General features: G+C 36.6%; 1 protein-coding gene across 2 annotated transcripts in view; it reads left to right on the forward strand.

The window, feature by feature from the left end:
• The window catches only part of GPC5 (glypican 5), a 1,165,610-nt gene that overhangs the window by 242,483 nt on the left and 909,466 nt on the right, over positions 1-13,661 (forward strand). For both annotated transcript variants that reach the window (XM_072976438.1, XM_072976439.1), the window contains exon 4: positions 13,156-13,289. In XM_072976438.1, the coding sequence (XP_072832539.1) occupies positions 13,156-13,289 (134 nt within the window). The remainder of the gene's footprint in view (positions 1-13,155; positions 13,290-13,661) is intronic.

A 13,661-nucleotide genomic window follows, 5' to 3' on the forward strand; every position in this document is an offset into this window, starting at 1 on the left:
CACTGTTTCCATCTTGTCTGTCACTTTTTTTTACGTCTTGCTCAGACTTCTCTTCAAACAACAGCCAGCATGATGTATATTTTTAATTCTTTTTTATTGAAGTGCAGTCAATTTACAATGTTAGTTTCAGGTGCACAGCAAAGCAATTCAGTTATACATATATATGTCAGATTCTGTTCCATTACAGCTCATTACAAGAAATTGAATATCGTTTCCTGTGCTATATAGTAGGTCCTTGTTGTTTATTTATTTTAGATGTAGTAGTGTGTATCTGTTAATCCCAGACTCCTAATCTATCGCTCCCTGACTCGCCCCGGTAACCACAGTTCGTTTTCTGTGTCTGTGAGTCTATTTCTGGTTTTCTGTGTCTGTGAGTCTATTTCTGGTTTGTAAATAAAATTTGTAAAAAAAAAAAATATATATATATATTTAGATTCCACATACAAGTGACATCATATGATATTTGTCTTTCCCTGTCTGGCTTACTTCACTTAATATGATAATCTCTAGCTCCATCCATGTTGCTGCAAATGGCATTATTTCATTCTTTTTTATGACTGAATAATATTCCATTGTATACATATACCACATCTCCTTTATCCAGTCATCTGTTGATGGACATTTAGGTTGTTGCCATGTCTTGGCTGTTGTAAATAGTGCTGCTGAGAACATTGGAGTGCATGTGCCTTTCTGAATCAGAATTTTCTCCAGATCTATGCCCAGGAGTGGGATTGCTGGATAAATGTGGTAAGTCTATTTTTAGTTTTTTTTAAGGAACCTCCATACTGTCCTCCATAGTGGCTGCACCAGTTTATATTCCCTCCAACAGTGTAGGAAGGTTCCTTTTTCTTCACACTCTTTCCAACACTTTTTATTTGTAGACTTAAAAAAAGGTTATTTATTTATTTATTTAGAGGGGCAGGTAATTAGGTTTGTTTGTTTGTTTGTTTGTTTATTATTTATGTTAATGGAGGTACTGGGGATTGAACCCAGAACCTCGTGCGTGATAGGCGCACACCGTACCACTGAGCTGTACCCTTCCCGCTGTAGACTTCTGAGTGATGGCCATTCTGACCAGTGTGAGGTGACACCTCATTGTAGTTTGATTTGCATTTCTCTGATAATTAGGGATATGGAGTATCTTTTCATGTGCCTTTTGGGCAACTGCATGATATTTTTAAAACATAAAGATTGTTTTATCATTATGCTCAAAACTCTCCAATGACTTCAGTGCCCACTTAGAACACACACTTACCCTTTGGCAGAGTGTATATGAAGCCATGTGATCTGGCTAACCCACCTCCCCTTCCCTTCACTCTCCACTCCTACACAGTATTTTTCAGGTGCAGCAGCCTCCTTTCCTTCTCTTCCCGGGTCTGTTTTCATGACTGTTCCCTCTGTGTATGAAGCTGTTCCCTGTCATCTTCCCACAGATGCCTCTTTACGTCACTCAGAAAAGAATTCAAATAAGAAAGTCTTCCTTGAGCAGTCCATCCTCATTTGACACCATTGCTCTGTCAAATACCCATTTTTTAACTGAGTAACAGTCATCAAGACTTAAAAGTAGTCTAGTTAATGATCTACTTTCAGTTTCCCCCCGCTAGAATGTAAGCCTCCTGGGAGAAAGTTCATCACTGTATTCCCAGCACTTAGAATAATGCCTACAAATAATAGGTGCTCAGTGTACGAATGGTCATCGCAATCTGCAGCTAAACAAGGACTAAAAGGCACATGTTTGACTTTTAGTCCTGGGAACCTTCTAAACTACTATGTGCCTATAAATGGAAGGAAGGAAAATAGGAAGGAAGGAAGGAAGAAGGGAGGTGGGGAGGGAGGGAAGGAGAGAAAGAGAAAGAAGGGAAAGATTGATTGCTTTGGTCAATTTCAGTCTCTCCCTATTCCCGACTCCAAGACAGCTCAGTTAGGACAAATTAATCCGCAGTCCTAAGCTGGTTATTGTTTTCTCATTTGATCACATTTGGTACTGCGGTGTCAGTCCATTAGTTTTCCATAAAAGACTGGATTTTTCTGAAGATTTCATATATCTAAATCTTCGTCACTTTGGTCTACAAGTCTGATTTTTCTCTGCGAGTCCTAAACTAAATGATTTTAAGTGGACACATACAAGTTTAATGAATGATTATGACCAGGACTGAAATGCAGAAGCTCCCTCTGGTGGTCTTCATTTATAGGCATGTACAAAAGTAGCAACGCAGCATGGAGAGCCTGCTCACAGTGGGCCGGACAGGAGAGCACAGAAATCTTGTGCTGCTTCTCCCTGGCCTGCGCCTTCTCTCTCTCCTCTTTCTTCTTCTCCTGTTTTAATTTTAAATATAAAATGAATTAGGGTGGCAACGTCATTATGATAGCTACAAAAATCCATATGGAGAGGTAACTTCTGGAAAATTAAAAGGAAACACAAACAGAAGGCAGTCACCCAAGACCAGACATTCTGTGGCTCCAAGTAAACACTTTGAAAAGGGCCTTATTTGCTTTTTTGCTAACTGGAGAGTAAACATATCTGTAGCCCTTGCAAAGTGGAGACAGTAGGTGTTTTCCTCTTTTTTTCAACTTTAACAGTTTTGTTTGCTTTTTCCTGGGAACTGTGCACCTTGTACAAATTTAGAATTCTTCTGGATAATATATTTAAAGGCAGTTCTTTGTAGAGCTTTAATAATTTATAACTTGCGATAAATATTGCTTGTTGCAATACTAGAATATACTAGTGTTTTAAGAGTAGTGTTACGGTTATAACTTTTATATCTTCTCCATAGCTGGCTTCTGAAATTATTTGTACCTTGAACTTCTAAGCAACCTGTATATTATCTGGATGATGGTCGTTGTGTAGTTTTAGGGTGTAATCATCTATAATCATGCATTTTTTTTGACCTCCACTAATACAAACTTAGCAAAAGCTTTTATAATAATATACTATTACCACGCATTGATTCTAATCATCATGAAGTTAATTTTCCTTACTAAATGTAGCTTTGGGTAGGGAAAAATATCTGGCTTACAAATGGAAGTTGTCAGGAAAGTAGAATATATTTTATGAATAGCTCAAGTTCAGCTTTGCTGAAATTTATCTCTGGTTGTGTTATTAATATTGTTTAATTTTGTCTATGATTCATTCAGCATCCTTTTATACTTTCATTGAAGTGTGTGTTACATCATATTGAAAAATATACTAGGATCACATTTTGGGTGGAATCTACCTGATTTAAAGGTTGAGCTTTAAATGACATGAGGATGTAGCAGGACACTATGGTATGTATGTTATCTATAGGATAAGACGATGTATATACCCCTGCAGTCAAAATACAATGACATATGAAGGAAACGAATGTATTTGATAAATTAAGGGGAAATTAAACAGGATTTTTATGTTTTAAGTTTTACATACCTGCTTCCCTTGTTATTAATTGCATGTGATTACAGCCATTTAATCACATGTTTCAAGGCAGAATTAAACCACAGTAAAGACTTTATGATGTTAACAACAGTTTGTGCAACCATTTACAGATACGTGCTTTAATGAGGCCTGGTTTTGGCATTACATCAGTCAGGGTCCAACAGAGAAACAGACCAGTAGGATATGTAGGGTGAGTATACATCTGAAGGGGTTTCTTTTGAGGAATTAGTTGGCTCATGAGATTAGGGAGGCTGAGAATTCCACAATCTGCTGTCTGTAAACTCGTGACTCAGGAAAGCCAGTGGTATAATCTAGTCTGAGTCTAAAGGCCTGAGAACCAGGGGAGGCGATGGTGTGAATCCCATTCTGAGAGCAGGAGAGGAGTCTGAGAGCACTGATGTGTCCCAGTTCCAGCAGGGAGACTGGGCTCCTCCTTCCTCTGGCTTTTGTTCTATTCAGACTCTGATACAGGATGATGCTTACCCATTGGGGAAGGCATTCTGCTCAACAGAGTCCACTGATTCAAATGCTGGTCTGATCTGTAAACACCTTCACAGACACACCCAGAGACAGTGTTTAATTTGGGCAACCTGTGGCCAGTCAAAGTGACACGTAAAATTAACCATCACAGGCATTCAGCATGCAGTTATAACATCATCATTTACACCCATATTTGTCAGTTGCCTCCCAGGTGAAAAGCACCAAAGAAGGTGACATTGAATTTTTGGTAACTTTTGAAAGTTATATTTGCAATACAAAAATAACAAGTTATTCACTAAAATATTTTAATAGTCATTTTAAAAAATGAATATGGGTTCGAAGGGTTTTGATTTGAACTATGGATTACAGGTGCAACTACAGATCGGTAGCAATATGAAAATTTTTTGAGAAAATATTGAGGATTAATAAATCAAAGAACATGTAACATATGTTAAGTGTGACAGTTATCATGAAATCTGACATGGTTTTGCTTTTCTAATTATAAACCAGGCATTTGATAGACCAAATTATTTCATTGTGATAGTTTGTAGATCAGGAAAATACAGACTACTCTTTTTTGCCATGTTGCCTGGACTTCTGTGGAAGAGAGGAAAATCTTGCATTGCTATCTCACAAAATTGGAATTTGGGATTTGTGTATCACGGGAGAGCTTCTCTTCATAAATCGGTTATTTTAGTTTTTCTCCCAAATCCAGGTCAGAAATCAAGCTGTCTAACATCCTTGTAATTCCTCTTTTCTCCCCACCTCTCAATTCCTGGGAATCTTCAAGGGAATAACTGCCATATTTCCTCTTGTCCACTTGCACACACGTGGGGAAAATGGGGTTCTCCTGTCTACTCATACAGCTAGGTCATTTTCAAACCAAATTATTTTATTTATAAAGAACACTTGGGAACCAAGCCTTACCTAATATGAATCCCACACAACATGTATGAAGGTAAATAGTAAGACCACTAATCATAAAGAGGAGACCATTGGCTTTATAGTAAACAGTCTCTTGCATTATCTAGATTCAGTCTTAGCAAAGTTACTGACCTGCTCTGGGCTTCAGTTTTCTCACCTGTAGACTGAGGTGTCTTCTATGCAATTTCCAGCTCTGTTCCTCTAAAGTCCTTCCTCCCCCAGTTCATCCCTCTCTTCCTTCCTTCCTCCCTCTTTTCCTTCCTTCCTTCCTTCCTTCCTTCCTTCCTTCCTTCCTTCCTTTTTTCCTTCCTTCCTTCCTTCTTCCCTTCCTTCCTTCCTTCTTTTATTCTTTCTTTATCCTTTCCTTCTCCTTTTCCTCCTTTCTAGTCCTCTTCCTTCTCTCTCTCTCTCTGTCTTTTGAAGGGTATATTATCTGAGTTCTTTTTCTCCTGCCTCTGAAAGATTTTCCTTCTGACATTCTTTATATTCTATGTACTTTTTTTTTTGTAATTTCATGCATTTTCATGGCTTTAACTGTTGGCTGTATGCAGGGAATTCTAATCATTGACTTGGTCTCCAGTCCTTCATTTGGAACTCCATTTGAGAATTACCTTCAAATCAAAGCTCTAAATTAGAATTTATCTCCTGCTCTAGAAACAGGTAAACCAAAACAATAAACTTATCCTACCGTCTAACTTCCACATATTAGTTATTGGATTTTAGATATTAGTTTATTATCTTTATTCACCCTGGTTGCCAGATTCAAAACTGCTAACAGTGTTCATTCTCCTCCTTTTTTACGTCTTACATTGAGTCAACCAATAGCAAAATCCCATTCATTCTGCTCATAAAAGAGCTTTCTTTTTCTCTTCCTCTCTAATTTCATGTTTTTTTTAAATGGAGTTTATTCTAATATTTTCTTGCCTTACCTAGGGAAATAGCTCCTGTCTGCCAGATCTTTCTAAAATGATGCTCTGATAATGCTGTTCCTTTGTTTGCTAATCATAAATACAGTTACCATAGTCTGCAAAATACAGAGTCCAAACTTCATCAACCTGGCAATTAAGCCCTCTTCCCAACCCCTTGTTACCTGGCCCGATGTACTTTCCTAAGTTTGTTCTCATTGGAATAAAGCTCATCATGAATTTCATCTCTGTCTGGAAAAGTTAGCCTCATTCTGATTTGTGGTAACAGATTTTGCCCCTAACACCAGCCAGTTCTTTGGCAAATTGTTTCTGAGGATCGTAGGGAACTGGGCAAGAGAAAATTAATAAACTCAAATTTGTTGTTAAAAGTGGAAAAATTGTCAATAGTATGTTCCTTCCAGATAGTTTAAAAGTAGCTTTTCATCTAATGGAGCACAGCACCTTTGGCCCAAATCCTCTGTTTCTTATTTTTATCTTTTATTATGATTGTTGTTGCTGTTGTTGTCCTCGAGCATGCTTGTGAGTCCCTTATGTGACTTCTTTTAATCAGTCCTCATTTTAACACCAAGCATCCTAGATGGCCCAAGGAATATGTTCGGTCACCTGTTGCGCACACATTGATGTAGACATGCTTGTCTCATTCTCTGAAATAGATGGCTTAATAGACACTCATAGGATCTCCACATTCATTGCTTTCCAATTTACAGTATTCTAAAATTTTTGCTTTTCAATTATTATTAGGATTAATAAACATTTAAGAAGATCATTTGCGAAAGAAATGGCAGAAGTCAGATGAAAATGAACAAATTTAAGTTGTTTCTTACAAAGCTCTTTGAGATTATTAGCTAAAAGCTTTGCGTATTTGAAGATATCAGTAAGACTGAGTGATCAGACAGAGGGAGGCTCTAAACAGAAGTTTGCTCTGTGGTATGGCGTGCCAAGATTACAGTGAGAATGCAGAGAGTCAGCCAAGTGACAAGGAGTTGTTGAAACAAATACTTGATCAGAGTGGGAGAAGTGAGATGGGTTAGGAGCAACTAAAAGAGCTATTTTGAGGCAAGATGGGAACTTGAAAATCAGTGGGAAGCCAGAGATGGGACTTAAAGCAAGAGTAGATAAGCAGTAGGGAAGAAAACGATTTTTTTCCAAGACACTTCAGACTGACTGCAGGGTAGGACGGTAGCGACCACGGCGAAGAGTAAGGAGGAAATTGCAGTATAAGTCAAAGATGAAAAATTGCCAGAGTAAGTGTGAGTTTTTTCAATAGCAAGAAGGTGCTAGTATTGAAATGGTCCACCCAGATCGACTGACTCAGGGGACCTAAGGTGACAGGTTAATGTGCTGGTGACAGATGGTTTTCCATTCCCTTTCAATAAAGTGTGAAGTGGAGCTCCCTGATAGCAAGTCAACACGTATAAGGGCTTTGAGATTTATTTGTATGTATTGGAATCTGCTATATATCCTTGTACTTTTGGAGACAATTAGATGACTTATAAGTCTGTGGCTTGTGCATTTTCTTTTATATTTGTAAAAAAAAAATCGCAAAGATGGTAATGGGAGCTGGTGTTTTCAGTTCTCCGTCTGCCTTCCTAGGGATTATGTTCAGTTGCAGATACAGTTTTAGGTCCAACATGGGAGGGACAGGGTGAGATAAGATCTTCCTGGGATCTTAGGAAACTGGGAAAGTGGTTTTATTTTCTCAAGTTTCAAGGATGAGAAACCTGAGGTTTGTACAAGTTTCATAACTTGTCTAGAGCTCTGTGGCTAGGCACGTTGGGTCATGGTTGCTGCCTGTTTCCTTTTTCTCTTCTCTTTTGTTTCAAAATCTCCTGTAGCATCGCTAAACAATGTTACTCCACATTTCCTCCATCAACTTATATCACCTATCCTTGGACCTTGTTATTAGGAGTTGTTGACAGCAAAGATACTTTCCTCATTTTTAGTGAATATTTTAGCACCCTTTTTTATTTATTTACACTCCACTATCACTATTTTTTTTAGCTTCAATAACGAAATTCACTTTGAGCCTTTTAATACTTTGCTTTACACATCCCTAACTTCTCACTTTCAGTAATTTGCTAAGCTCTGTTGATTTTTTTTTCAAAATAAACCTTGTTTTTTAGAGCAGTTTTAGGCTTACAACAAAACTGTGGGGGAGATACAAAGATTTCTCATATAACCCCTGCCCCTACACATGCATAGACTCCCCGAGTATCAATATCGTGCTCCAGAGTGATACATTTACTGCGATTGATGAACGTACATTAGCACATCATTTTTGCCCTAAATCCACGGTGTGCATTAGAATTTACTCTTGGTGTTGTACATTTTGTGGGGTTGGACAACTATAGCGTGACATTTATCTACCATTATAGTATCATACAGAATTGTTTTGCTGACATAAAAATCCTGTGTTCGCCCATACCCACGCTGACAACTGCTGATCTTTTTACTGACTCTGTAGTTTTGCCTTTTCCAGAATGTCATATAGTTGGAATCGTACAGTTTTTTCAGGTTGGCTTCTTTCACTTAGTAATAGGCATTTAAGTTTTCTGTCTGTCTTTTCACAGTTTTCTAGCTCATTTCTTTTTAGTACTGGACAGTGTTCTGTTATCTGGATGGACCACAGTTTATTTATCCATTTACCCACTAAAGGGCAACTTGGTTGCTTCCAAGTTTGGGCAATCATACATAAACCTTCTATAAAGGTTTTTGTGTGTTTTTGACTCCTTTAGGTAAACACCAAGGAGAGCGACTGCTGAATCATACGATAAGAGTATCTTTTGGTTTTGTAGGAAGCCACCAAATTGTCTTCCCAGGTGGCGGTACCATTTTGGATTCCCACCAGCAAAGAATGAGAGTTTCTGCTGCTCCACATCCTCACAAGCATTTGGTTTTGTCAGTGTTCTGAATTTAGCCTCGTAGATTTTTACTTCTCTCTGTGCACCATTCATGAATCCTCTTCATGGACTGTCACTACTGTAGTTCAGAATAAAATTCTTTTTCCTTAGGACTTCAGTTTATCCACCTTTAATAGTTCTCTCTCCCTAGTCGAACTTGTACAGTGCTGTCAGATTTACTTGCTAAATATCAGCTCTGTAATTTTGCTTTTCCATTCAACAACCATCAGAGACTTTGCCTAGTAAATAAGACTTCTTTGCTTGTCATTTTAAGCCCTCCAAGATCTGACTCTGACCTGCCCTTCGAACATAATTTCCTTTTACTACTAGCCTTTCTGTCCCCTTCTTTTCAGGCAAACCAAATTTTTATCCATTTTCCATGTCATCCTTATGTTTTCTCGGATTTATATCTCTCAAGGTTTTTCCTTGCTTCCCACAGTCATTCTTTGTTCAGATGACATTATGCATCTAATCAGCCTGCATGCTACTGTCTCTCCCTCTTGTCTCCCTCTTAGATCTGCTTCTTTTCAGTACTTCTGTCAGTGGCTTTGGGTCCAGCATTTCCCTAGTGTTCTACTGGAAGACCTTCTTCAGTCTCCCTCCCTGCAAACTGCTGTCATGAAGTTTTTTCTCTTATGGAAATCACAAGCTACCGTTCTCCACTGTGGAAGATTTTGCGGGCTTTCCATTTGCTGAAGCAAGTTCTTTAGCTTGATATCCAAGTCATATTAAGGCATTTACAAAAATTCAGGTGTAATTGACCTATGACATTATATTAGTTTCAGGTGTACAGTGCAATGATTTGATATTTGTATGTATTGTGAAATGATCACTGCAGTAAGTCTGATTTACATCCATTATCATATGTATCATGGCATTTTTAAATCTTCCCTCTTGCCATAATACTTTCTTTCACTATGTACTTTTTGTTGTATGAAACATTTTAGGTTGTTGTACACCTCTTTGCCTTTCCATTCTCTCCTGGAGCTTTCCTACTTTGTCCACATGACAAACTCCTAGTTTATCTTTTACCCTGCTATTTGGATATGACCGCCTGAAGCTCTTCCTTGAGCACCCCAAATACAGTTAATCTGTTCATTTTCTACATGTTACAGTATTACTTCTTTTTCTTTTTTTTATTGAAGTATAGCTGGCTTACAATTTTACATTAGTTTCAGGTATACAACATAGTGATTAGATACTTTTATAGATTACACATCATACAAAGTTATTATAAGATTATTTATTATATTCCCTGTGCTCTACATTATATCCCTGTGATCTATTTATTTTATAACTGGTAGTTTGTACCTTTTAATCCCCTTCATCTAATCTGCCCATCACCCCAACTCTCCCCCTCTCTGGCAACCACTAGTTTGTCCTCTATATCTGTGAGTCTGTTCCTATTTTGTTATATATTTTTATTTAATTTTTTTTGTATTTTACATATAAGTGAAAACACAGTGTTTGTCTTTCTCTGACTTATTTTACTTAGCATAATGCCCTCCAGGTCCATCCATGCTGTTGCACATGACAAGATTTCTTTTTTATGGCTGGGTAATATTCCATTGTATGTGAATTTGATCTTCGAACAACAAGGGTTTGAGCAGGTCCACTTATATGTGGATTTTTATTCATTAAATATGTACTACAATACCACACTATCTGCAGTTCGTTGAGTCTATGGATATGGAACTGTGGAGAGAGAATCCTCTGTAAAGGTATGTGTGGATTTTCAACTGCACAGTGTTTGTACCCCTAACCCTCATTTTGTTCAGGGATCAACTCTGTATGCCATATCTTCTTTATCCATTCATCTGTTGATGGGCCCCTACCTAGGTTGCTTCCATATCTTGGCTATTGTTAATGTCTGAATATTTAACAGTTTTAATTCTTCTAATCCATGAACACAGAATATCTTTCCATTTATTTGTGTTGTCACTGGTTTCTTTCATCGGTGTCTTATTGTTTTAGGAGTACAAGTCTTTTACCTTTTTGGTTAAATTTATTCCTAGGTATTTTATTCTTTTTGGTGCCATTGTAAGTGGGATAGTTTTCTCAATTTCTCTTACTGATAGTTCATTATAAATGTATAGAAATGCAGCTGATTTCTATGTATTTATAATGTATCCTGTGACTTTATTGAATTTATTTATTAGTTCTCAAAGTTTTTGCGGGGCATCTTTAGGGTTTTCTATGTATAGTATCATGTCATCCACAAATAGTGGCAGTTTTACTTTTCCCTTACAATTTGGATCCCTTTTATTTCTTTTTCTTGTCTGACTGCTGCAGCTAGGACTTCCAATACTTTGTTAAATTAAAGTGGCGAGAATGTCTTGTTCCTGATCTCAGAAGAAAAGCTTTCTGCTTTTTACCATTGAATGTGATGTTAGCTGTGGGTTTCTCATTAATGGCCTTTATTCTATTGAGGTATGTTCCCTCTATACCAACTTTGCTGAGAGTGTTTATCATGAATGGATTTGAATTTTGTCAATTGCTTTTCCTGTGTCTATTGAGAAAATTGTGATTTTTATCCTTTCTTTTGTTAATATGGTATATCATATTGATTGATTTGTGGATGTTGAACCATCCTTGCATCCCTGCAGTAAATACCACTTGATCATAATCTGTGATCCTTTTATTGTATTGTTGAATTCAGGTTGCCAATATTTTTTTTGAGGATTTTTGCCTCCTTATTAGGGGTAGTGGCCTGTAATTTTCTTTTTATAGTATCTCTGTCTGGTTTTGGTATTAGGGTAATGCTGGCCTTGTAGAATGAGCTTGGATGTGTTCCTTCCTTTTCAACTTTTTGGGATAATTTGATAAGAATAGATACTAACTCATCTTTAGCTGTGGTTACCATGAGGTATATGTGTGTGTGTTGTGTGTGTATATATATATATATATAGTTTGTGTATATATATATATATATATATATATATATATATATATATATATATATATATTAGTTTGACATTTATTTTACATTTTCAAATTCTTTGTTGAAGTTCTCACTGTGTACTTTTAAGACTGTTACTTTGAACATTTTGTGAAGTAAATTATTTATCTCCATTTCACTAGTTTTTTCCCCCTGGAGTTTTATCTTGTCCTTTCATTCTGAACATATTCCTGTCTTCTCATTTTGTTTGACTTTCTGCTGTTTGTCTCTATAAATTAGGTGAAGTAGTTTCCTCTCTGTCTCTTGAAGGTGTGCCTTTGTCTGGGAGTGTCTATCTGCTGACTGCATGTGCTCAGTGGCTTTGGCAGGAGGATTGGAGCCAAAGTAAGCACAGGCCAGGGCTTTTTCCAGGGTTGTCTGGAACTGTCGCACTGGTGGTGTGGACGGGAGCTGGAGCCTGGAGTGTGCCAGGACTTCTACTAAGGTGCACTTGAATTTAATGTTTGGAGGAATTTTTTTCCTCTTAACTTGTCAGCTCCTTTGAGGGAAATTCAGTTTCTCATCTTTTATTTCATAAAACATGTAACACACATTCTTTGCAAATATTGGAACAAAATAATTATCATTTAAATAAATGAATTGATGCCTAACTCCTTTAATGCACATTCAGGGAAATTTTTTTAAAAATTAGAACTTTAAGGGAACTTTGGAATAATTTATTCTAACTTTTTCATCTTACATATAAGGAAATCAACTTCAAAGAAGTTCTGCTGCTGTTTTCAAGATCTCATCACTTACAAAGGAAAAATTAGGACAAAAACCAAAGCCTCCTGACCCTTGGACAATGCTTTTATATATTTTTAATTATACTAACATGCCTTTTTAAATGTACATGGTATATCTTATGAATCTTTTTTGATGCTTTACATGATAATGTGTCCAGTTAGTTACTTAATTTTTTAACGACAATTATTTAAATTATATGAAGATCTTTACTAGATAAGTAGTATTAAAAAATGAAATGTTCAATTGGAGAAATAATTTTTTAAGAGACTATAAATAACACCCTTGACAGCAAACCAGATTGAGGAAGAAGATATACAACTATTACAGAATGAGTCTTATATAAATATTTATTGCCATTCTTAAGAAAAGATTTTAAGAAGAAAACTACCTTTAGAATTCATATAGAAATGAAACCTATTCAGTGGCAAATTATTTTAGGAAAAAATCAGTACAGATATATGATTAGTCATACATATGAATGTAAACTATAAATAACATCTATATTGGTTAAATGGCTTTATTTATACAAGCCGGCTAGTTTATTAATGTAGTTCTCTGATTTTGCATATATATTTTTATTGAAGTATTTTGTCTTTGCATACATGCAAACTATATAAATGTGTAGAGCATCAATTTAGTATGGTTGCCATTTTATACGGATAATTTGATTCCCCCTGTTTTAAAAATTAACAAACATTATATATATTAAAGGTTAATACTGAAGTATAATTAAGAACATGGCATTGTTTTGGGCTCTAGTGAGTATTACATTCTCAGAAAGCCTGGAGCATGGTTTCTGACTGTCTCTTAAAATTTTCTTTTTTAAAGGTATATAAGATTTGTGGCCGTCCAGTCAGAACACCCACACAAAGCCCCCGCTGTTCTTTTGATGGGAGCAAAGAGAAGCATGGAATGAAGATCTCCACAAGAAACGGTGAAGAGACACTTGCCAACAGAAGAAAGTAAGACATTTGTTTTACAACCAGAAAGAGAAAAGAAAGTAAGCCATTAATTTTACAACAGAATAGAATGTATTCAATTAAGTAGAACAAAATACACTATTGGAGAAACAAAAGTTCAACATTTAAAATTTAGTGGTTCCTCCTATCATGTTAATTAGGAAGACAGGTTCAACTCAGGAGACCAAAATACTTTCAATGATCAGGAACTTTTAAAATAATATACTGTGGCAGGCCTTAGGCACATACGATCATTGTGCGCTTAGAATGCGGCTAGTGTACAACGTTGTAGGGCAGATGTCTAAGACTTAGTCATCTTGCTTAACTGAAACTGTGTCATTGATTAGTAACTCCCCATTCCCCCCTCCCTGTGGT

Source organism: Vicugna pacos, chromosome 14 (genome assembly GCF_048564905.1).
Source record: "Vicugna pacos chromosome 14, VicPac4, whole genome shotgun sequence".
Taxonomy (NCBI): Eukaryota; Metazoa; Chordata; class Mammalia; order Artiodactyla; family Camelidae; genus Vicugna; species Vicugna pacos.